A 26307-nucleotide genomic window follows, 5' to 3' on the forward strand; every position below is an offset into this window, starting at 1 on the left:
AAACATAACCAATAATTTGGCTATAGCTTGTTTCAGAAAAGTTTAAAAAATTAACAAAGTTATATCTATAAAACTTTTGTAGAGTTTTTCTGCAAAGTAAAAAAGCTTAAATCTTTAATAAAGTAAAACAAAACAATTCTCTTAAATTTCTTATAAATAGCCCTCAAGACATATATTACACATCTGTCGTAAGCTTTCTTTACCTGAGAGAATTTCCCAGGATCCTTTATCCCAAAGGATACCTTCAAGAGTTCTTCCATCATGTCACTCACATGAATACGATGAAACCATTCTACAGAAAATGGCTGGGACATATGCATTCTTAATCCACCCTTCCCCCATGTAAGTTTTCCTCTGAAAGAATTGTTTTTTAAAAAAACACTCTTTGGTAAAGCCAAATATTTCCACTTTTCAAAATGACCACTTTTGTGAATGACTTACTGAGGAAGAAAAAAGAGAGAGAGATATAAAGATCTGTGGGAACAGCTCTCCAGTCTTGTGAAGTCAAAGGTCCAACATTAGAAAACCCATCTCTGCCTGAAATGCAAAACTAAGTCTATTAGCAAGTTACGGAGAATATCCTACAGAGAATTCTGTGAGCCCAGTGGGTGCTGCATTGTCCTTGATGAAGGAGGCCCCGGTGTCCTTTCTGGGTGTGCAGGGACTTACTTAGTTCAAGGCCAGTCCCTTCCTCATTGTAGGTTAAGCCCTCTTTCATTTCGAAGAGGAACAGGACATGCACGTACACCAAAATGGGACACTATTTAGAAAGGCAATAAAGGGAGGGGAAAGCCCAGGCAGCTTAAACACAGGCTCTGGAATTCCCTTCACAGGGTAACAGGAAGCACCAATGGTGGTAAAACTTCTGGCAAAAATTAAATAAATACATCATCTTAAAAAGGCAGAGGGTGACAATGTTGGGATAAGCTTGGGGAATTAACACCACACTGAGGTCATTCGTAACGTAGGACCCTCTGAGGAAACAGAAATAAGCAATGTCGTACGGCAAAGAGAATCCCGAAGTCCCAATAACCCCACCCTCCACACAGCCCCACGTGCACCGCCTGTCTCCTCTACAAAGCAGCTCCAAACACCTCTGGCAAACAATTACTTCAGACAATTTCCTAGGAAACTGTGAGGACAAAAACAAAACCAATTAAATGGTATTTTAAAAAAAGCTCAGCTGGCTAGGAGAGTGATAAGGTTTCCGAAGTCTCACAACAGAAATAGTCTCTAGTGTTCAGTCAGGTAACGCGTCTAGGTAGAACACTCCCCTAAGAACCGCTCCCCCCACTCAGTGTTTGTACTCACGAAAGTGAGAGGGAAAAATTTTCTACATCAGATGAATGACACAGAGAAACGCATACATGCAATTTTTAAAAATCTTCTTCAACTTTCATTGCTAAAGGTGTCTGACCAGCAGCTTCTGGGAATACACTTTTTAAATCCTGTACAAAAAGTTGTAGGAACCAAAGGTCTATTATTTTAAAAAGTTATCAGTGAGTTAATCAACTTAACATCACTATTATAGCAACTCAAAGCAATTGGCACAATTTTTCCAGTTTCTTAAATCCTAAGAGCACAAAATGTAGACTCTTTAAACCCATGAATGTTGACTCTTCACCTGAGTATTGTTTGTCACAATTAATAATCATTAGTGTCAACTTATGTATATGCCCTCCATCCTCAGAGTAGTACATCCAGATAGGTCATCCAGATAAACCTGCTAGCATTTTCAGTTGGGAATAAAAATCAGAGCAATTGGAACTCTTCCTCTCGCATCAGACCAGCCTTCAGAAAGGAATTGTATGCCACGAGACTTGCGTGGCTAGAAAACGTGGGCCGGCTGGGCTGGCCCCAGAAGGAAGCTACAAGGCCCTTCCACTGGCAACATTCCCTGTGTTTCCCTGAGCTTCTTTCTGCAGAGGAAAGGAGGCTAACAAAGGCCAGCCAAGGAATACATGGCCTTGTCAGCTCAACCTTGACCTGGTGGAAGGGCCGGTTCTAAAGCTGTATCAGCTGGCTGCCAGATCCAGCAGATCAAGGGCTCTACCAGACCCCAGCAGGAGGGAAACACGCTGACACCAGTTAGGACACTACCCTGGCTCTTGATCTGCTTTTCTCATGGTGTTTTCTGAAGACAGTTTTGGCTCACCCAGAGCCCCAAGTCACTGGGCCACCCACCGTGTGTGACATACAGCCCCACTCCCCAAGCCTGGTCCTGGCCCACAGAGCTTCCACCCCCCTGGCCTAACTAGGGTGTCCCGAGTTAGCACAGGGCTATTCAATTTGAGACTCCAGATAGACCTTTGAACTGCTGAGTACAAAGAGCTTCTGCCCTTCAAAAAGAAATTTGATGAAGTTTACCAAACAAGGCTCTCTCACACATACAGAGTACCTTTTAAAACCAAATCTCAAACACTGTAAATAGCAACGTTCTAAATGAATTCATCCCCTGTGTTTGGTTCTCCCTTGGTTTTCTTGGGAGGTGGGCAAAGAAGTGAATAGAAATGAAGAGTTTGACAATTTCTCCCACCAGCATTTTGGCACACGGGAGCCCAGCTCAGGTGGGTTCCAATTCTGCCCAACTCATACAGTAGGCCACAGGAAAAACGTCTAGGCTGTCCTTTTATTCTCAGACCCTCGTTTCCAGGGAGCTCAGAAAATTCTTTCTACCCTGCATGAAATACTAACAGAAGAGCCCCCAGGGCAATTCCACTAGGTGTCTTTAACACACTGACTGCCACACTAGAAAAAAAATTTTTCCCTGGGGCCACGGTGTTTTATTAAAACAAAACGATCCTTTCTAATGTGTTATTTTTTATTGTTTTCTATATGTGAGTTATATGCAATGCAATCCACATTTTTAGAATTAAATTGTCAGCATTAAGTACAACAATAAGAACATCAACAAGTAAGATTTTTGTGAAGCAACTGCAGAGTTTTGCTTCACTAGGCCCCAGGCTCAAAACAACTGACATGGCAGTCAGTGTGTTAGTGGACTTTGCACTGAGCACACCTCTTCCCTGACGAAGAACGTCAACACTGAAAATGGACATCTCGGGTAGCTGCCGAAAGTCAAGTCTCTGTGGGTATTACTTTATGAGTATGTGTTTTGGAAGTTTCTGTGGAGGTTGTCTATGGCTTAATTAAATACCTTTTCTGAAAGTATATGTGGTCACTGCCACAACTTGTCTAACAGGCTGCCTCTGCCTGAGGGCTGTGTGAGGTGGTGCCCGGCACCCTCACCTCAGGAAATTCTCCCCTCGGTAAATCTACCAAGGAAACCATAATGGTCACATTATGGATCTGGAAAACAAAGGCTCTTTTGCTCTGACGATTTCAAAGGCCTCAAGGTGGAGGAAGGATGGAGGGGCCGACCTTAACGGCTGAAAGAGGGGTGCAGCAGGCTGAAAGAGGGGTGCAGCAGGCTCCGTCAGGTAAGGTCCTTAGAGCATTATTATTGTTTACGGCACAAACAAGTGAGAGTGACAGCCCTCCATGGCACAGGCAAAGGAAACAACGTGAATCTTGTTCTATAACCGTGGGAACAACAACACAAACAAGCGCCACATTTATTGCAGTAACTCGGACCAGGTAGTGATAACACGGTGGGGAAACACACGGTGGAGATCGGGCAAATTGTGCTTTTTCACATTATTATTGAATACAAAGATGCTGAGCCCGGAAAGGATGAGGAGACCCCCGGGGAGAGAGTCAAGTCTGTGATTCCCAGCATCACACCCTCACAGGGAACGCTGGGCGGCCACAGGGAAGCAGCTTGTACCCTATAAATATCCGGGGCCCTGCAGGCCGCGTCCTGTGCTCAAGGCCCACCGGGCACGAGGCCCCAGGAAGAAGCGAGAGGGGTCCAGATTCTATCAGGGGCTGGGGGCTCAAAATGTTGGCATGTTTTGCCATTCCAAGGATGAGAGTGACAGGCCACACAAGGTAGGTTTTTATCCCCATGAAAAGATGTTGTGCCCCGAACTCTGTTTTAGTAAAAACATGCAGAAGGAAAATACCGACATAACTACTATCCAGTTTCTAGTGGTAAGACAAATAAAAACATATATTATCACCCATGATCAGTTTGGCTGAAAATTTCAAATCCTTTGGGACAAACTGGTAGTTCCTTTGTGAATTAAAAATTAAAAAGCGGATCAGGAGATTTTTTTCTGAAAGCCTTTTCAGACCCACTCAAACACAGGGCACCAGTCACTGCTCACACCCCCGGGACACTGTGCAAAGGATGTCTTCGCACGGCTGCAGGCCTGCCGAGCCAAGGGCGCTGCCGACGTCCTCACACGGAGAAGTGCGGGGTAGGACGGCAGAGAGGAGCGACCAGCGTCCCCAGGTACAGCAGCACACAGATCCAGCAGGAGGCCATCTTGACCCAGAAGATGGACCAGCTCCCGCTGAAGAAGGCTTCGATGTGGGCGCTTTCATAGCTGTGGAGACAAGAGACCCAGCTGTGGTCGGAGCAGGAACAGTGGGGCTGGGGCGTGGGTCTAGTTCACTGTCTCCCTGCTTCCTGTCCCATGCCCAGCCTTTCTTTTTCCTTCTTTAACAACCCAATTGTGATATAATTCACACCCATTGCAGTACACAATTCAATGGCTTTTAATATGTGCCTAGACAGATGTGTGCAGCTGCCATCACAGTCCATTTTAGAACATTCTCATCACCGCAGAAAGAAATCCTGCACCCCTCAGCTGCCCTCCTCTTCCCACTGCCCCATCCCCCTGCCTTCACCAAGCTCATCTACTTGCTGTCTCTATGGACTTGCCTATTCTGTACAGTTGATATAAAAGGAATCAAGTGGCCTCTTATAACTGTTTTTTTCTACTTAGCAAACTGTCTTCAAGGTTCACCCATGTAGTAGCACATATCAGCACCTCATTCCCTTTTATTGCTTCATTGCACGGATGTCGCACGTTCTGTTTATCCATTCACCAGATGATGGACATTTGAGTTGTTTCCACTTTTTGGCTATTATGAATAATGCTGCTATGAATATTAGTGTACAAGTTTTTGTGCAGACACATATTTCTTTTGGTCTTGGGCATATACCTAGGAGTGGGATCGCTGAATCATATCGTAACTCTGTTTAAAAGTTTAAGGAACTGCCAAACTATCTTCCAAAGCATTTTACATTCCTACCAGCAATGTAAGAGGATTCGAATTTCTCAACTTCCTTGACATTTGTTATTATCTGTCTTTTTAATTATAGCTCCCTCCAGCCAATGAAGTCTTTCCCAATCACTGTGTTGGGACTGCCACCCCCACCGTCCCACCCCGCTGGGTATTCCTCCTTCCCCTTCCTCATTTTATTTTTATGTTTCTCCCCAGGACTCACCACCATCTGACACACTGTATTTGATTCGAGTCATGGTCCATCTCTCCCATTAGACTATAAGCCCTGCCACCTACAACAATGAGGCACATAGGAGCCACTTGCACACGCGTTGAATGAATGAATAAAGGAAAGCACAGTGGGTCGAAATGGCTAAGCCTAACTTATCACGCAAATTATGATACAACTCAAACTTTGGATCTGTAGAAAAGTATGAACCTCTGTGTAGTGACAGGGAAAGAAAGCCAGGCTCATCGTGCACTGCCAAGTTAAAAAAAAAAATAATAACTTCAAGAGAGAAAGCACGTGCAATGTCATTTATGTTAAGAAAAATGCCACAGGCTTGTAAATGCATTGAAAAGGAGCGAAAGGATACACACCATGGCAGTGGTTATCTGAGTGTGTGTGGAGGTGTCAGTTTGTCACTTTTCATAATTCCACATTGGTTCATTTTATAAAAAAAGATGTTTCAAATTTTGTAATAAAAATGTAGAAAAAAATGGGAAAAAAGAGATACACAAAATTTGAAGTAGGAGGGAAAAAAGGGATATTTTCTCTTTCTTAGAAGCACATGATTGCTTAGGAATTTCACATTTTTGCTCCATTACTATTACTGTTTTCCAGAGTGCCCGTATGGAGCTCACCTTCCATTTTCTTAAAGTTGCAGTAAGCATCACCAATTTCCAGGGTTAAAAACATGTCAATCAACTGTTAAGAACTCAGAACTGCTTCCTTTAAAGGTTGTGAGTGCAACAGAACTGAGATAAGATTGAGTTGATTCCAGGAGATTTGCTGAGTGACACAGCATTTACTTTTACTTTTTTTTAGAGATGGGGTCTTACTATGTTGCCCAGGCTGGTCTAGAACTCCTGGCTTCAAGTGATCCTCCCACATCAGCCTCCCAAGTCTCTGGGATTACAGGTGTGAGCCACCACACCCAGCCTGTTTTAGCACGTTAAAGAAGAGTACTCTTAACTTTAAGACTGCCCCTTCAAAACTGTCTAAGCAAAGCGACACTCACTTGAACCAGCTGGTGACAGTCATCATCACATAGAGGGAAGCCAAGAAGAACACGAAGTGGAAGTAGGAATAGTTATAGACGGTGCCTCTCTTCTCATCGTAAATGACTCTTGGTCCCTCCTTTACCTGCTCCTGTTCTTCAGTGTCTGTGAATCACAGAGGAACCCAAGTTCAACAAGTGAACACACGTGAACTTGACCGTTTAGCAAAGCCACACTCACCAATTCAATCTCAGGGGCCGTTGAATAGAAAAGATGTCAAAAAGCCACTTGTACCCTCAGGCAACTTAAATCTGTGCCATGGGCACAAAACCCCATCCTACCCCAGTAACTTCTGTAACAGGATAAGTTACCTAATGTCACATTTATTTTGACAGAGCAGAAGAGAGCCCTAAAAGTCATAAAACTTATTATAAACCTAGCAGAAAGTGAGAGTAGACCAAGAATTCTCAAGCTCTTGGAATTCTCTAACCCAGGAATCAAAGTAAGTTGAAGGAAAGAAATGGTCACAAAATAAGGTGACACTTTATTTTGAGGACCTTGTGGTATTTTCCAAATTATTCCTTTAAAAAAACTGTACATTTGCTTCTTCTAGATCTCACTGTATAATTTGCTTCTCTAAATCTCACTGTATAATTTAACTTAAATATGAGCCAAAATATAGACTGATTCTCCTTGCCAGAATACCAATACAAACAAACAAAACCCTGCTGCCCCTGAGGAAGAATGTGAAAAACATATAAACAGTAAACCAGTTTTGGAATAAAAATTTTTCCTTACTATTCAACTTATTTGTGTCTGAATCCCAACTGCCTACAGACTAGAGCGGTAGGTCTGCAGGGCCACACAGATGCAAAGAATAAAAGTGCTCTGCTTACCGTCGACACTGGGATCGAAGCAAAAACAGCACCGAGCTATCTGTCAAAGCAAAAGAGACAAAGTTAGGCAGCTTGTTTTCTATTCCCTCCCTCCACATCAGAAAGGCACAAGGGGCTGCCTACCTGCCAAACCTTCCCCTACTGGAGCCACACCCCACGCCCTGAACTGCACACTTTATTCCTTCAGGAGGTTTTGACTAAGCATCTGTTCTTTCCCACATGTGCTGGGTGCTGGTGACAGGAAATACCATGGATAGAGATGTGCCATCGGTCCCCTTCAAAGGACCTGGAGCTCACTCCTAGGAATAGAGCCTCCAAGCGTCAGCCCCTTTACTCTGCCTGGGTAACCCCCATTGAATGGCTGATGACAGCGGCGGGATAGCGGCCAAGCCACTCTGACCCCCTGGGGACAACTCTGCCCCACAAGCTCTGGAGCACCCCCTGCGGGAAGGCAGGCTTTGTCTGGCCTGCGTGGCCTTTCAGCTTCACTTTCTACCCAATTTTGCCTCCTTTGCGCTCCTCCCTTCTTCCCTTCCACATACACTGATTCCTAATAAATATCCTGCCCGACCAGCTCTGCCTGAGTGTCCGCGTCTGCAGAACTCAGCGTGGACCACACAACGAACACAACAAGGGCCCGCTCCCCTGGCACTGCCTCCGTCCCAGGGCTTTGCTCCACATGCTACTTCATGAAATCTTCTTCCACCTCCAAGGCTGGGATTACCATCCTGTCTACAGTTGAGGAAACAGAGGTCAGGCAGGCTAAATAATTGGCCAAAGTCACCAAAGTAGCTTAGTGACAGAGGGGGACACACCAATGCAGGAATGGAGACTCCATGGTCCACGATTCACAACCGCTGACACGCGGTATCTAGGATATGGTGAAGCCCACAGAGCCGGAAATGGTGAAGCTAGGGATTGTGGAAGCCGGAGCCCTGCCCACGTTCCCTACGAAAACCAGCTGCTGCGCTGGCCGTGGACAGGGATGGACACGATGGCTTTGAAGCATCTTTGGTACCTTTCTAATTTCATTTTGTTATTTCTTACCTACTCGAAACAGTGAACTTAATTTTTAAAAATCAGGTTATGAAAAATTAGTTCATGATTCCAGAAGGACTCTGGAAAACACAGTAAGAAAAGTACCATGTACCAAGACAGTCTGGGAAGTACTAGATCCTCAGCACTTTCTGACTCAAAACATTTGAACTGCAAAGAGCAGAGAGCCTGGGACGAGGATATGGCAGCTGAGCCCTTATCCCATTTGCAGCTCAAGGCCAAGCCCCTATTTCCCTGCTTGTCGAGGAAACCTGCAATAGAGGTTTTAGCCCTGACAGTACCTTGGGTCAAGTGGCACAGTTGAAAAATCACAAATTAATTCGGCGGGCCCAAGATATGGTATGCTGGGGTCCCAGTTCCTTTGAAGGTTAAGTTGCCACAAGAAACTAACAACTCTCCCTTTCAACGTTGTATCCTGTGGAACGTGATGCAGGAGAGCAAAGCGACTTCCACCCTGCGAACTCTCCAGTTCAGAAGGAAACACTGGGACGATTTTCCCTGGACTGAGAAGAAAAACATCCTCTCTTAAATCTAACTTAGTGCCTTGCTGTTCTTTGAGCTTGAACTCTGTACACAATAGGGACATTGAAATTGTAACCATCTAACCTCAGCAGGTGGTCACCCAGTCAGTGGTGAGAACAAACGCCTGCCTTCTAGAGACCATTCCCTTCTGCATAACAGGCAGTAACGTATTCAAACTCAGCACAGTTTTCCCCTTGAAGCGACAGAAAGAGCTGGTGAATGATGCTGGCAGATTGACAAACTTTCATAATGGTTCCCTATCTCCAGGTCAGGTGCGGAAGACCATCCCCCGACCCCCAGCTGCAGAGTAAACTGCTCCTATCTGGACAGATACCAGGGTCCTTCCATCCAGAGAAAGCTATTAGGATGCAGCCGGTGGCCGGACGCCACACCAGGTCAGCAGCATAGGCCAGGGCACAGTCCCCAAGCCCCTGGGCAGCGCAGTCAAGAACACAGACTCTGGCCCTGAAGTGTATGGTCTCTATCCTGGCAAACTGAAACCTGCAAGGTTTAAATGATTTAACTGTTCTGTTTTTCTCCTCTTTAAAACGGAAATAATAGCCCCTTACTGGGTTTTGATAAGGATTAAATGAAGTCACGTATGAAGAGCCTAGAAGCATCCCAGCACATGGCAAGTGCTGTAAGTCGTAGCCATCATTGGAACCCCTGGTTCTTTCCATTCTTGGGTCAGGGCTGTGGCTTTTCCTGGGCGCCTCCATGGGATTAGACCTTTCTCACCTTGGAGGATGGTCCATTGAGAGCCCCAGAAAGACTTTTGCACAATTAACAAAATAACAGACATTTCATTGATCAACAGGCATCAGCTGAACATCCCAATTCTTTGGATGTGTAGGTGAAGGGCCTCACAAAGAAATGAAACCAATGCGTTTATCATTCACAATTCTTTACCCTGTGAAACACCCACCTGACGAAACTGACACACAGTTAAGCAAATTAATGTACCTACAGTGTTCAGCACGGCGTCTGGCACAGGGCAGATACAGTCCCCTCCCTTCCTGCCTTTCTCTCCTCCTTCTGAACAGCTGTTACGTAACCTCACAGTCATGCCATGTATGGAGGGCACGGACAGGTACAAAACAGATGAACAGACTAGAAACAAACCCACCCACACTCCGTTATGACAGAGGAAGAGAGCAGGGTGGCAGCCTGACTAGGTCACCCAGCCTCTGGCAGGGAGTGGGCAGCAGGATGCCACGCAATAGGCCAGCTTTGCTGGAGGAAAAATCAAGAACCAATCGATTCATTTTACTCCCACAGTACACACAGGAAAACATTTCTTTTTCGATACCAAAACTTTCTTTCTTGAGCAGAAAAACAGGATCATGGAGTGCAGACCGATAAAGACACAAACACAAAAGGTCCTCCTGCGAAACGGGTCTCTTGAAATGAAGCAGGACAGGAAAAGGAAATGAACTTACTTCCAGTTCAGGAGCTGCGTAGCGCCCCTGCAGGGCATCAGAACTTGATCTTGTTGTGGATGTCAAACTAAGAAACAAACAAAAAAGTCAGCAGGGCTTATTAACGTGCTATATCACACGGACTAAGGGGACAGCTGGGTGGCCAGTGCTCCAGTGAGAGGCTCACTGTAACCTACAGTTCAGGCTGACTGAATACAGGCAGTCTATTTCAATATCCCACTTTATTCCCAAACTGGCTGGCTGATTCTATAGTTGATACCCTTTTACATGGATTGCATTAGATCATTTTATGCAAAGAGAAGTTTTTAGGTAGCAAAGTAAGATGGCTTTTGGTCCCATATCTTGGTTTTCAGTATTGGTTTTTGCCTCTCCTCCTCAAATACCGTAATAATCTTCTCATTTCACTTTATCTTTCCCTCCCTTATGAGGGGATCAAAAGCCATGAGAGAGCCCAGAGATGGCAACAGAAAGCAGGGGCACGAAAGCAAAGGTCACGGTTATTTGCTGCAACAGCCTATGGCACCACAAGGTTTTCTGTTTGGAAATTTAACATAGAGTAGCTGTCAGTGTGATAAAAAAAAATTCTTCCTGTCATTATCCCCATTACCTAGAGAGGTAAATGTTAGAAAATTTGGCTTACGGGGTAAAAGAATTCATTTTTCCTAAAAACAAAAACATGGCAAAATTTTAAGCAAGTAGAAATACACACAAATCTTAGGGTTCCGCCTACTTTATAGATGCATTTAGCAAATATTTATTGGAAGGCTACTATGTGTCAGGCCTGTTCTAAGCACCGGGATTCACTGGGGAGAAGGGTGGCAACCCCGCCCTCGTGCAGCCTCTGAGCTTCCTGGACAGGCCAGGGGGTGCTGGTGCTCAAGAAGCTGGTCTGCTAGTGGGCATTCGTCCCAACCAAATGAACCTCAGGGGGCAACACTGCCTTCCCTGTGTGTTCTCGTCTACTTTCCCAGGGAGGGAAGAGATCAATGAGATGCACAAAAATGATAAGAAGCCTTCCTTACAAAGAGGTCCACTGGGATCCAGGCACATCTCTTCCCTTGTGGTCCACTCAAGTACAATGATATCACTTTCATTTTGGCTTTGAACTGATGGATGCTAATCTAGGCCCTTCCCGACTGTGAGCCTGGTCAGAGGGATGACAGCAACATTTCCCAGTGGCTGTGCCCCCAAGGAACACATATGTGCTGCTGCATTTAAGAGCAGCCCACATTTTGTGAATACGAGTTATGATTCAGTAGAATATATACCGGGGAAAACATTTTTCCGTAAGGAAAACTATTAACTTTTAGTTTTAAGAAGACATCAGTATCTGAAATTTTCATCTGAAAGATGGCATTCATTCTTTAAAATAGAGTTAGAATAAATATTCCATGTTATAAATTCTTTGTACTAAAATGGTTTCTAAAAAACAAAGTTGTTGATTCTCATTCCTTTTCTATTTCACTTTATCATCAAAGAGCACTAAAATGGGGAAGGTTTTGTTTTTATTTCTAAAACTGTCTACATTCAGTTCATCATTAGTGCCACGTGACTTCTACAAATAGATGTTACCCTAAATTAAGGTCTTTATTCAATCATAGCCTTTCCCCATGAAACACTCTTAGAATTATCAAGAAAAGATTGTTTTTATAAGCTCTTTAAGCCTAGGAAATTCTCATTGTCTGCATTCAGGCTATTATTACAAAGACCCATCTGTTTGGTCGGCACAGAACAAAGTGCTATAAAACAACATCTGAGTTAACCATAACTTCTCTTCTGGGCTAAGGTATGTGTGACTTTAACTCAGAACTTCCCATAGGGGCAGGGGGAGACTAACAGCATTGGGTTGGGATGATGGTTTATCATATGGAGAATATCTAACACACCGTAGTGTGTTTACTGTTTCTGGCCCCCTTCCACAAAATGCCAGCAATGTCCTGCAGTCACTGTGACAGCGAAAAAAAAAAAAAGCTCCTCTCTTCCCCCCACCTGAAACACTGCAGCATCCAGAACCCCTTCTGTATTGGCAGAATAGTGCACAAGTCAGGTGCCACTCAGCACATGCAGTTGCTTTTGGAGCTCTGCTGGATCACAGAAAATCTCTAAAGAACATGTGCAAACTTCCCCATTAGACATAACAGATTCTGCTTCTCTGACAAGCTTACAGGGCAAGCACTTGGTAGATCTCATGACTATTCCCAGCCTTGCTGTGATGAAGCCCAATCATGTTCCCACTGCACTATATAATCAGCGACTCACAGCCCCCAAAGAAGACTCAAGTTCTGTGTGAGTAGGGGTGGGGGCTGGGGGGAACACACCACGCTACTGATGTGGAGCCATGGAGATTTCTAGCTGGCAGGTCAGGCAGGGGCAGGATGGCCAAAGTGAGGATACAAATCTCCCCATTACATTTTTTCCTTTAAAGTAGCAGGTCCAGAACATACCAAAAGAATGAATATCCCTCCTTGATTTTCCAATTTTTCTCAGTTTAAGCCAATCTTCTCTGCAACAGCATCGTAACAACCTTGCACCTATTTCCACATGGCCTGCCGTGCGGCTGCGAATATCCCATTTTGAACTAGGGAGCTGTCTGGCATTTAGTAAAGATTCGTAGTTTTTCTAATTTTATATTCAAAAAGATATTTTCAAAGATAGCTTAAACATTAAGATTTTTTTTCCTCTTAAATATAGCTAAAAATGAAATAGCCAGGAAACATTTTATAGCACAAATGCCTCCTAATAATATAATTATGCAAGTCATCCAGCTTATCTTTTGCCCGAGAGAAGGACAGACATTACTCCAAGCCATTTCGGGAAAAAGAGAGAGAGAGAGAGATTATCCACCTGTCTTCCTAAATACTCCAGCAAAGGAGACTCAAGGAAAGGTTTCCTGGAAGGGAGTAGAGAGTGACAGGAACAGGCTCCAAGCCTCTGTTTCCTCATCTGCATTAATACAATGATGAGACTGGACCTGATCAATTCCAGGATCCTCCCCAGCCTGACAGTTTGAGCTTGAAGGCAGCAGAATAACAATTTCAATCAAAATCTGCAGACCAAGGAAGGAATTAAGGAGTAGCTGGTGGAAGCCAGGGCTCGCTGCAGCAAGGATCCAGGACTAAAGGGGTGTGGACGGATGGGCCTATAGAAAGAGCCATCAGGGAACCCCCACAGTGGCCAAGGTGAGGGCCTACATGGGGTCTGAGCTCCTTCACAGCAATCATTCCTGGGTGCAACAGAACAGGTCCCTGGAGAAAAGGCAGCCCCAGCCTGAAAGCCAGGGGCCAGGTTTTGGCTGAGCCCTTCTCCTGAGCCAAGAAAGCAAGGAGTGGAATATATTCCTAGTGAGTGCCCCAGCAGCAGGACTCAGGCCACAGACGGTCCCCAAAGAAATAAGTGTTTGGTGAGTAGGGAGGAAAGCAGAGCAAGCTTTCTATAACCTTACAGAAAGTGGAAGTTGCTGGTTTCTTCTCCCTCTAATCCACGTACTACCTATAGTCTCTGGCTTCCTACAATTTCTATCAAGAATTCTAGAAATTCCTGCAATCATGCTCAAATGTTAGTTCCTGCCCAGACAACGTGGCTTCTTTTTGTAACATCCCCCATGCCTCTGAGTCAGGAAGGAAAACGTAAATTTTAAGAAGTGAAGATTTGAAAAACCCCTAATTGGGCAGGCTCCCACCCCTAGCAGCATTCCTTTCCTCCCAGGCCCTCCTAAGCCTGAATTCATGTTCTCCTGGAGCTGCAGTGGGTAATTACAGAAAACATCAATCACACCGACCCCTGACAAGTTAACTTGGAGGAGGCATAAACTGCCCGTCCCCACGGAGTGAGTTCCTGCTCGTGGATTACAGGAGCACCCCATGGAACAAGCTGGTATTCCTCAGTCCACTTTGCGCAAGCTGCTGTTTTATGTCCCCTCATCCCATCCGGCACTACAGTTTTGTAGTTTAATTAATAGCATTCAATAACAACATTTGTTGCTGGCATTTAGACAGATTTTAGGTAGCAGCTGTCCGTTTTGAAAATTGACATCTTTTGGGAATTTGAGACTGGCCCTTGCCAACCTCCACTATGGTGCCTCGATTCTGAGAGAGACAACATTTTATTTATCATCTCTCACTCAAGGGCAGACTTCAGGGTGGCTAAAAAGTGAATCTTCACACCTACTAGAAACTGAAAATCTGAGAGGGCGAAAAGTCCATGTTGCAAAATAACTCCACGTGTGGTGGTTCTACACAACACACTAAGAATTTTTGCCATCTTTTCTATTGATGAGTTTATGGCAAATCCAAACTCTATTTTATCAGAGGGGCAAACTTTTCCATATGTTGTTAGGCACCCAGCAACCCACAAAAACATGATTTTAGTCTGTCAAATACCTTCACAGGTTTTTTTTCTAATGATAGAAAAGTGAAGAAAAGAAATGCTAGCTCACTGTAAAAAAAAAAAATCTTATTAAATAAAGAAAAGAAGAGGAAAAATGTTATCCCTAATACCACTGCTATTACAAGTTTGGTTTATTTTCTTTCAGGATTTTTTCTATATATGTAAACACAATTATATTTTATTTTAAAAATGTAATAATTCTATATATAGTTTAGTAACCTCTTTTCTCCTCACCTGATTTACAGACATGCCAATACAGAAAATAACTAAGCGACAAGTCATGAAATTAGCTGATGTTGCTGCCATTTCTCTCCCAAAGCCCAACATTAACAGATGCAGGAAGGAAAACATATTCAAGAAAGGAAGAACTATGAATCAGGATTCAAAACCTTGGCTTTATAGCTTTACTGAAAATGTTCATTGACTTGGGCCTGAATCTCATCCACTGCTTCCTATGTTATAGGTACTCAGTGAACAGTTTATGGAATTAATACAAATGAAAGGCCAGAAAGTGGTCACCATGGTCCCTTCTGCTACAACAAGAAGACTGCCACTATGTCATAGACAGATTGAGAATCAATGTATGCAACCATCACCTTAACAACCACCTAAAACACAAGCAAGCATTTCACAGCTTGATAACTCTGAGCAAACAGACTCTCAAAGGTTTGTGTCCTTGTTGGTCCCTTTCTAACAGCAGGAACTGTTAAAAGCTAAAAGAGAAAATATCAACATACTGGGAAAGACATTGTATTTACATAAGCTATCACCGACAGGATTGCTTAATTTCATCTTTTAAAAGGAAGATTACAATGTACCTATGACAAGTTGAATTTTTTATACTGAAACATAACAAACAAAATGTAAACAAAGAAGGAAAGCTAAATGTGAAAAGGTTACTGTCAAAGGGAAGCTTAATTATCAGTGAAAAATATGCCCAGACTAGGTAACTAACCATTTCTATCCTTCACTTTTTTCCTTCTAGCAATCTTTAAACTTTTTAAAGGTGATGTGACCCCACCATAAGCATCTGAAATACAGGCCATTTATACATCACACGTACTTTTGAAGAAGCTGCCTCGAACTACTTAATAACAGCATTGTGGGTTTTAGCAGAAAAAGGACATTTCCTGTCTTTCCTGTACCATGCACAGAATGACCACATTTGCAGCACTCTGCATTCTTTCCATCAACAACAGAACTAATGCTATTTCCTTTAGATCAGAAAACTGCCAGGACATTCTGGCACACACTATCTCTTCCTCACTTTGGGCTCCCATGCCCTCCATAATACTGTAGCAACTACTTTCCAACCATCCTTTAAAGGCATTAGGCAGTGGAGCTGCAGCATACCGTATTTTTATGTTACTTACCCCATATAAATACAAGTAAGGTAAACGAAGTTCAAACATCAAGAGTTCATGCTTTAATACTACCTTTTTACTTTTAGCTATTTTCCTGGTTCTTCAGGTGGTATTTGTTTTGCTGCCTCACAACTGCTGAAACTTATTTAAATTCTTTTCCTGTAATTTTAAAGTCTGCAAAAATGACCGTTAAGTGACTCTCCAGACTTACCATGAATATATGATGCATGCGATCAACAGACCAGTACCCAGCCCAGTCACCAAGCTTTCATCTCTGTACAGGTCTTGACCAAAGCTGGGCACACAGATGGTAACATTCTTCCCATGCTCATCTAGAACTTGTAAAGAAAAAACAAAGTAATCACAGTCAAATTAGAAAAGTCTATTGTAACTCACAGAAGCATTCATTTTGAAAAAATGCAGGTAGCTTTGGTGTTCCTCCTTAGAACAATGAACATTTATCACTGGAAACTTCTACTCTATAGTCTGCTTCCATGCAGACTGGACTTTTGCTATTTCAAAGAACCACTCTCCCATGTCACCACCACACACTTGGAACAAGACCCTCAGATTCCAGCTCAGTGCATTGATTTTGTATCCTGACACTTCACTGAATTCATTTATCAAGTCCAAGAGTTTTTTGGTGGCGTCTTTACGGTTTTCTAGATATAACATCAAATTGTCAGTGAACAGAGACAATTTGACTTCCTCCTTTCCAATTTGGATGCCTTTTATTTCTTTCCTTTGCCCGACTGCTCTGGCTAGCACTTCCATCTTCCATAGGAGAGGTAATAGTGGACATCTTTGTCTTGGTCAATTTTAGAGGGAATGCTTTCAACTTTTCCCCATTCAGTGTGATGTTGGCTGTGGGTTTGTCGTGTATGGCCCTTACTACTTTGAGGTATGTTCCTTCTATGCTTAGTTTGTTAAGGGTTTTTATCATGAAAGGATGCTGGGTTTTTTATCAGATGCTTTTTCTGCTTTTATTGAGATGATCATATGGTTTTTGGTCTTCATTCTATTTATGTGATGAATCATATTGATTTGCATATGTTGAACCATCCTACCATCTCTAGGATAAAACCTACTTGATTATGGTATATTATCTTTTTGATGTGCTGTTAGCTAGGATTTTGTTGAGAATTTTTGCATCTATGTTCATCAGGGCTATTGGTGTAGTTTTCTCACTCTGTTGTGTCCTTGTCTTGTTTCGGTATCAAGGTGACACTGGCCTCATAGAATGAGTTAGGGAGAGGGCCTTCCTCCTTGAGTTTTGGAACAGTTTTAGGAGGATTGGTAGTAGTCCTTTTTTGTATATTTGGTAGAATTCAGTTGTGACTCCATCTGGTCCTGGGCTTTTTTTTGTTGGGAGATTTTTTTATTACTGATTCAATCTTGCTACTCATTATTGGTCTGTTCAGGATTTCTGTTTCTTCCTGGTTCAATCTTGGGAGGTTGTACATTTCTAAGAATTTATCCATTTCCTCCAGGCTTTCCAGTTTGTGAGTATATAGATGTTTACACTAGTGTCTGATGATCTTTTGTATTTCTGTGGTATTACCACTGTGATGTCTTCTTTTTCATTTTGATTTTTTTTATTTGGATCTTCTCTCTTCTTGGTGAGTCTAGCTAGCAGTTTACCAATTGTTTACCTTTTCAACGAACCGACTTTTCATTTCATTGTTCCTTTGTATTTTTTTAAGTCTGTATTTCATTTAGTTCTGCTCTGATCTTTGTTATTTCTATTCTTCTGCTAGCTTTGGGTTTGGTTTGTTATTGTTTTTCTAGTTCCTTGAGGTGTGATGTTAGGTTGTTAATTTGTGATCTTTCTACTTTTATTGCTGTAGGTATTTAATGCTATAAGTGTCCCTGTTTCTACTGTGACTTAAGTAATCTTTATTCTTAGGCTAATGAAAAATGTTTTTTTTTTTTAAAGTAGTACCACCTGAAATTAAAAATAAAGTTTTTTATGTTTTTAATTGATACCTGCCTTTAAAAAAATACTGTAAACAAAAATTTCACTCAGTTAAAACCAGAAATTCATACATAAACAGTCATAAAAGAAAGTCTTAGGCCGGGCGCAGTGGCTCATGCCTGTAATCCTAGCACTCTGGGAGGCCGAGGTGGGAGGATAGCTCGAGGTCAGGAGTTTGAGACCAGCCTGAGCAAGAGCAACAGCAAGACCCCGTCTCTACTAAAAAATAAATAAATAAATAAAAATTATCTGGACAATTAAAAATATATAGAAAAAATTAGCCGGGCATGGTGACGCATGCCTGTAGTCCCAGCTACTTGGGAGGCTGAGGCAGAAGGATCACTTGAGCCCAAGAGTTTGAGGTTGCTGTGAGCTAGGCTTACGCCATGGCACTCTAGCCTGGGCAAGAGAGTGACACTCTGTGTCAGAGGGGAAAAAAAAAAAATCATCATTGCATTAGCTTTCCAAATTCAGTAGGAAAAAAACTTTAATTTTTAGAGCCTGAATTTATTTAATTTGATTTATACAAGGTCAAATGTTCCCAAGCATACACACCTTTATATACGCTTATGTGTATGTATATATGTGCATGCACATCTATTTACATATATATATGACAAAGGTGATAAAGAGAGAAGGTAAGTAGCTTTGTGTAAGTTACTAAAGTGGCAGAATCAGGCTATAAACCCAGGCAGTCTGACTTCAAAGCTCATGTTCTAACCACTGTGTTCTATTGTCTGTGTATACAAACGTCATTTAAGTTGAGCAATTGGAGGCCATACGGGCAGTAAAGGGTGGACCTGGGCTCAGATCCTGTCCCCTGCTCCCCACTCCCCCATGTGCTTTCCACTCTCTCCATAACTTTATTACAGTCAGAAAAATGACCACCTGAAGAAAAGAAAATTAATAACCAAAACAAACAATAACAAAATAATAAACAAAAACAAAATAAAGCAAAACAAAAATGTTCCTGGAAAACACAGAACAGCAAAGCACAGATTGGGCCTAAAAACAAACTCAACAGCCCCCCTTCACTCGTATCTTTCCCACACACCAGAAAGACTCAAAAGAAGGAATTTCCATTTTCACAGCCCAAGTTAAAGACTTTATATCATGAAAAAGTCTAGATCATCATCTCTACTGTGATTTATTGCATCTCTAATATTTAAACAGCAGCTCCCTCCTCCACGCATGAAAATACCACACCACACACAAGCCCCCTAACAAGGCTGGCTTACCTACGTCTACAGGTTTGCTGGACAGGGCTGAGAAAGTGAGGTAGGCGACATAGCAGCTTATGAGCCCTGACTGCAGGAGCCCTGAGTGCGGCTGCCCTGGAAAACAAGGAGAGAAAGACTGAAGGCAGGTTTTAAATTTGAACGATAACAAAGCATATGCCTCAAAAAATAGATACCTCCTCCCACAATAGTCCTCAAATTTGAGTGTCCACCATTAAGGGAAAGAAAAGAGGTACATGTCAGATATCACCAAAAAGATATTAAAGGGAGGGAGTCATACACTGGGCCTAACGTGGCTATTTTCAGAGATGCTAACTTCCCTACCAACACCTTATCAAACCTACGGCTGTACTTAAACATACCAGCTAGTGTTCCTGAGGTTCATAACATTGGTTCTTAAATCACAAGATCAGAAAAAAATTTACCATCGTGACTTCTAAGACCACTTAGCTTAGTGGGTTAAATGGTAAGACAGATTTCACAGGGCATATGTTCCAGATTCTACAAGGTCATCAGACACAGTCCATAACAAGGCAAAAAGCTCTTATCTGTCAATGGACAAAAAAACCTTTAGGAACACTGATTAAATACAAGAGCTGGTCCAGGCTATTAGGAAGACCATGTGGATCAGCATTCATTGGGAGAAAAGCTTTCAAGTTACAATGTTTAAATTAAACTAAGAGTTTGGATTGTTCAGAATAACCAGGATGTGACAGGGGACTTCTCTTTCTTTGATGAAATTTTCAACCACCTGTAGACATGAAAGGATTTAATTTCACCCAGTTTTCCCTCTGGTCCAATTTGCTTCCAAAATTATCATTATTAATTATAATTACCAATAAGGGTATAGGAATAGACCCTTTTAATGTTGCTCTTTGGCATGGGACTAAGACATACCTTAGCGACTAATGGCATTAAGCCAAGTATTTAAAAATATTATGGCTATTTCAAAAGACTAGATTTAACTCAAAGATTTTAATCTAAAAACCAATAGTTTGCTTTAGGAATTCTTAAGTGATCAATTAAACGGATTGGGAAAATAATACTGTCAATTTCATAATGGACTTGAAATTTTTAGTACAGAAAAACTTTTAAATTATTTGCTATTAGTTGCCTTTTAAAACCACTATTTTAGAAAGGATTCAAGGGAGCTATGAATTTATTGGCTATATTTTCCTTTTCCTACCTAGAAACCTGAATATCATGTGCATTTTCATCACCTATAGAATAATATATCTATAAGAAACATCAGATAAGGGACATCTCTCTCTATAATCCCAAGGACAGCATACTTCCTAAAGACATCAAGAGCGGCTGATAAATAACTGTTCACACATATACTTTCTAAAGCACTTTCATATCCCATTGTCTTCCTTTTGTCTTTGAAACAACCATGAGCAAGGCCAGGCTCCTGTGTTGCTGTTGACTTCAGTGAGGAAGAACTTGGGTGTGAGGAAGGCTGGCTCATCGGGGCAGCTACTCTCTGAGCCAGGATCAGATTTCCTGCTTCCTGACTCCTAGACCACAATGTCCACAGCCTTGAGTGAAAGATGACCCTGGAAACAACTCCTTTGGAGCCCTTTGATTCAAGTTTTATACAGAGATTACAGACAAGCTCATAAACACTGAGCTTGACATACACTAAGGGCATTTCACATTTAAAGGCTCTATGTGGTACATTATTTAATAAAGGCACGATCTCCCTATTCGCTGCCTTCATAAGCTCAAGTCTTTGAGGTATGCTTTGGCAATTATACCCAGCCCAAGCATGGACTATGAAGGGGCCGAAGCCCACCTTTCCGATTGCAGACCTATCCACGGTGAATTAAGAAATGACCCCAGTTTCGAAAATATCCATTGGGTTTGCTTAAAGACACTTACAAAAAATATAAATAGGAAAGAGCGGGAAAAAACATGCTTACGCTCTTGCACCCAGGGTGAGATGGCTACTACAGAGATAAGCAGACACAGGCCTCCATTGACTCCCAGGAAAATTTTGTTTTCCACGCAGCCGTCTGTTTGTGTATAGAAAACTGCCAGCAAAACCAAGCCTCCAGTGGCAACGGAATACATGATGAGCGTCACCAGGGCCAGAGAGGCGTACCACAGCTTGTTACTGGCTGTGCCTGCAGTCCTGTTTCTCCAGGAAGTGGGAAAGAGGGACAGGAGAGAAGACAAGTCAGTGAAGCCCACCATTCGGGACAACGTTTACCATCCCTCAGGCAGTGACGGATGCTGTCGGGCCCCAGGGCTCAGGCCGGCATCACCCGTCAGACACATCTTTTTACCAATGTTTATGCTCTGACAAAGCTAGAAGGTCTGGTAAATACGCAAACTTCTTGGTTCAGGCTTAGAATTTTCTCTAAACATGGAGAGAACTCCATTTTCTGACTCAAACATATTCATTAACTAAAATGAATACTGTCAACCCAAATAAGAGACTGAGGCAAGAGTCTCCATCAATCGAGGTTTACTGAGCCACAGTTTGAGGTCATGCCCAAGAAAACATTAGTCACAGAATTGTCTGTGCCCTGTGCTCCAGTAAAGATTTCAGGAGGCTCAGTATTTATACATTTCTTTAAATGGGAAAAGGCAGGCAGGAAAAGGGGGGTAGGTGGTGAGCATTCCTGTGATTTGAATTAATGCCAAGTAAACCTAAGTTATACATAAGATAAGGTAAACATTCAAAAAAGGGAGCAAAGGAAGAGTTAATTATGTAGTCTCAGCACAGGCAGAGGAGAGGAATGATAGATCTCATCCTGTCTTTGTTGTGCACCTGGAAAAGCAGCTTGTAACTGACATTATCAGTGTGAAATTTAACAAATTTCAATTCCTGGGCAAGGAGTTAGGTTTAGGCTAAAGATACAGTTGATATGCCCTTGTTTATGGGAGGATATGCATCTTGAAAGGGTTAGGGGCCAGCAGTTAATTTATGAGCGATTTGCGAGGGCAGCCGCTGGGAGGCGTAGGGGTCTGGCTGCTGTACAGAGCTTTGACAGCTATCTGTTGGGTAAAAGGACAGCACTGCTGCCTGACTCAGTCTCCAGGCTTAACTTTCCCTTGGTCCTGAGGCCTTTTACTTTCCTTTCCAATAGCTACGGACTTTCTTCTAGCTTCTCCATTCTGAATGTGAACTACACTGTGACAGTTTCGGGCAGTATTAAGAAGCTCTTCACTGGGCTTCTGTGTTCTCTACAAACGCAGAGCCCAGGAGTGCCACAGTCTTTACCCCGAGTGCTGTGGGCGGCTCTTGCTGGTGCCCACCTTGTCCTTAGGGAGAACGGAATTAACTTCACCAAGAACCAGACGGCTGGCCTTAGCCCTTTTCTTCGTGGACTGAAAAGGACGACCCGCGACAGTGCTACTTCTCCAAAATAACGTCAGGAAATATTAAAGGAAAATTTGAAATTAAAAAAAAAAGTCAAACAATCAAGTGGAATAAGTTCTGGTGATCTGCTGTACAGTACGGTGATGATGGTTAACAGCGGGTCTTGTATATTACAAAACAGCTAGAAGAGGGGCTTGTGAATGTTCTCACCACAGAGAAATGATAAATGCATGAGGTAATGAATACACTACCCTGATGTGAACATTATACGACATGCATGTCCCAAAATGTCAAACTGTACCCCATAAATATGTACAATTATGATGTGTCAATTAAAAAATAAAAAGAACAAAAAAGTGGAGAATAAAAACATTCAGGAAAAGAGTAATGGGATATATAATAAGTGAAGGATTAAAGTGCTTTCATTAATATTAATAAAGGGATAGGAGAATAAGTGGTTTAAATCTATAGAAATTGTTCAGAACAAAGAAAAGAGTGTTCCTAAATGCTAAATGAAGACGATAGAACAGCACTAGGGAGAATGGATTGAAAGAATCGCCGTCTTCTGCCTCATGATTAAATTGCTCTTTATAACCACATTCTCCCAAACCTTCCTTAGCAGAAAAAGCAACTTGCTTAATGTCCTCACAAAACTGGAAAGGGTTCAAGCAACCCAGCTAAAATGTTTTAATGATGAAAAGGTTACTGCAGCCAGAGCCTGAGAAAATAGGGAGGAAAGGCCAAAATGATAATGACCATTGTATTCCTGAAACCGAGCCAGGCACTTCAGTGACCTCAGAATTATTCTAACATAAAAGACACACTAAGGAAATGAGAGAAAATGAGATTTTAGAGGGGGTTGGGGGTAGAGACCTAAGAGCCAAATAATAATTGATGACAAGAGACAGTATGAATTATATATAAAAAGGTAAACACTGCTGACTGTTGTGTGGGTGGGAGGGGACCAATTTTTTCTTTACCAGTCTTTTCAGTTATGTTATTAGTAAGCAAAGGACTTTCTCATAGTTAATTTATATTTATAGTTTCAAAGGCTTGTATTATCCGACTGCTAAGGTCCCCACCTGGAGGTCTAATCAGCATCTCAAACTCAGCACAGGCAGGCTCAGTAACTTCCCAGTGTTCACACCTCCATCCCGCCATCCTTGAACCTGTTCTTGTACAATCTTCCCAACCTCAGAAAACAGCAAGTCTATTCTTCCAATTGTTGGGGGGGAAAGGGTTTTCTTTTTTTTTTAAAAAAAAAGAAGAACTGTAGTCACTATCCACTCTCTCTGCTGCTCTTCTTTCTCCCACCCACTTCTACCCAGAGCCATGTTCAGAATATACCAGAATCTAACTGCTGCTACCACCTAGTTCCAAGCTACCCCTCTCTCACCTGGATTACCTCCCACTGACCCCCACTACTCTTTCCTCCATCTAAAACATAGATTGTATTTCTCCCTTTTCAAAACCCTCTGGTGCCCTCTCAGGTCACTTAAAAACCAAAGCCTTTTTACACTGGCCCCCGAACCCTTTGTACTGTTATTTCAATTTTGATACAGCACCAACACTTCTAACCACAATACTTGAGTTAGAAAGGAAAAAACAGGTCAAACATTTGGTCTCACCACAACATTTTACAGCGTGAGAAATGAAGTCACAGAGGCCAAGTGATGTGCCCTACGGTGAAATAGCAAGCTAGAAGATGAGGGACACTGAAATTTGCATTTTCCCAGTTTCCAGGCCCACGGCCTTTCTATCCTATTGCTTTGGGGATCTTTTCCTTCTCAAGAAGTTTCCAAAGAGAGAAAAGAAAAGAAAAAGAGACGAAAAAGTACTTTAGTGTTAATAGTTCCACCAAGCATATTTTCTAGACTTGTAAATAAGAGTCTCTGATAAAAAACACAGTAAAAAAAAATATATCAAATTAGATAAATTGAAAGAAAAATAATATTAGTGAGCTTCCTAGCTTATTCCTAATTTTACACAGACAAACCAAATATAAATATTTTGACAAAGGGCATTTTTGTTGGGATATAGGCCTCAAAGTCTGGATAATAACAATATTACTTGTTGCAAAGCTCTTAAGCCATTCATATTGAGTAGTTTCTAGGAAGTTTTTAAAGCAACCAAAACTCTTCTAAAATGCCTGTTAAAACTTGGCATCAATAATTAGTCCCAGCAAATGGCTTCAGAATCTAAACATTAAAGTCAGGGTGAAGTAGCACAAGTATTCTCAAGAGAACATACTATTTAATGGGCAAATCAGGCACTCAGTATCAAAGATGTTAATAGTTTACCATGAAGTTCCCTATTTGAAATATATTTGTGAAAATATAAGGATGATGTATTTCTTCACTAATAAAAAAATTCAGAGTGAAAGTACATTAAGAATTATCATGGAGGCAGGCACAGTGGCTCATGCCTATAATCTCAGCACTTTGGGAGGCCAAGGCAGGAGGACTGCTTGAGGCTAGGAGTTCAAGACCAGACTGGGCAACATAGTGAGACTCTGTTTCTATAGAAAATAAAAAAAGAATTGCCAGGCACAGTGGTGCACACCTATAGTCCCAGCTGCTCAGGAGGCTGAGGCAGGAGGACTGCTTGAGCTCAGGAGTTTGAGGCTGCAGTGAGCTCTGGTCATGCCACTACACTCCAGCAAGGCCAACAAAGCAAGACATTATCTCAAAAATAAATAAATAAACAAATAAAATAAATCATGGGAAGAATGAAAATAAATCAATTAAAATTCATTTCTGGGTATTTCAAAATTCATTGTGGGTATTTCTTCTATATGAGTGAGAAAGTAGGGTAACTTAAAACTATAGTTACCCATTTGGCTTATCTTTAAGAAAACTCTGCTGCCTCAAAATAAGATCTAGTAGATGCATAAATTACTAGGTTTCCAGGATGACTCAAAAAGCAGAAATTGTACAATAATTTATACAAGAGGGCCGGGTGCGGTGGCTCACGCCTGTAATCCTAGCACTCTGGGAGGCCGTGGCGAGTGGATCGCTCGAGGTCAGGAGTTAGAGACCAGCCTGAGCAAGAGCGAGACCCCGTCTCTACTAAAAATAGAAAGAAATTATATGGACAGCTAAAAATATATATAGAAAAAATTAGCCTGGCATGGTGGCACATGCCTGTAGTCCCAGCTACTCAGGAGGCTGAGGCAGGAGGATCGCTTGAGCCCAGGAGTTTGAGATTGCTGTGAGCTAGGCTGACGCCACGGCACTTACTCTAGCCCAGGCAACAGAGTGAGACTCTGTCTCAAAAAAAAAAAAAAATTTATACAAGAGCATAGCTCAAACCTAGAAATCTATATACATGTAGAGATTAAGACAAAAGAATACTAAAACATATGGAGTGCTACTTGTATGACTATTCAATGTTTTATAAATCTTTTAAAAACTGGTCATATTTGGCTATGCTTAATCCAATATTTGCCAAACAATAAAATGACTAACACTATCCTTTCACTCATTCATCCCAACAACTACAACTGCATCTCATGATTTGCTCTTTAACCCCCAAAAAAACAACTACCAAGCTGAAGAACAGATTCACAATAAAAAGTACTTAGAGAATTTAGACAACGTGTTTTGTTCTGTCCAGGATAAAAATAAAATCCACATTCACATGGCACATTGATTTTTTTTCAAAATTCAGTATATAATAAAATGCCTATAAAATATACAAAACAACAAAAGCTCTATTGAGTACAACAGGCAGTTATTTTTGTTTAT

At 42.0% G+C, this 26307-nt stretch overlaps 1 protein-coding gene across 1 annotated transcript in view; it reads right to left on the minus strand.

The window, feature by feature from the left end:
* Positions 1–4144: 4144 nt before the first annotated feature.
* The window catches only part of SERINC5 (serine incorporator 5), an 86336-nt gene continuing 64173 nt past the window's right edge, over positions 4145–26307 (minus strand). The window contains exons 6-12 of the mRNA XM_045566100.1: positions 21156–21367; positions 19234–19329; positions 16232–16358; positions 10271–10337; positions 7254–7293; positions 6378–6522; positions 4145–4451 (exon numbers count right to left, since the gene is read on the minus strand). Coding sequence (XP_045422056.1) covers positions 4304–4451; positions 6378–6522; positions 7254–7293; positions 10271–10337; positions 16232–16358; positions 19234–19329; positions 21156–21367 — 835 coding nt within the window. The 3' untranslated portion in view covers positions 4145–4303. The remainder of the gene's footprint in view (positions 4452–6377; positions 6523–7253; positions 7294–10270; positions 10338–16231; positions 16359–19233; positions 19330–21155; positions 21368–26307) is intronic.

This window comes from Lemur catta, chromosome 12 (assembly GCF_020740605.2).
Source record: "Lemur catta isolate mLemCat1 chromosome 12, mLemCat1.pri, whole genome shotgun sequence".
NCBI lineage: Eukaryota > Metazoa > Chordata > Mammalia > Primates > Lemuridae > Lemur > Lemur catta.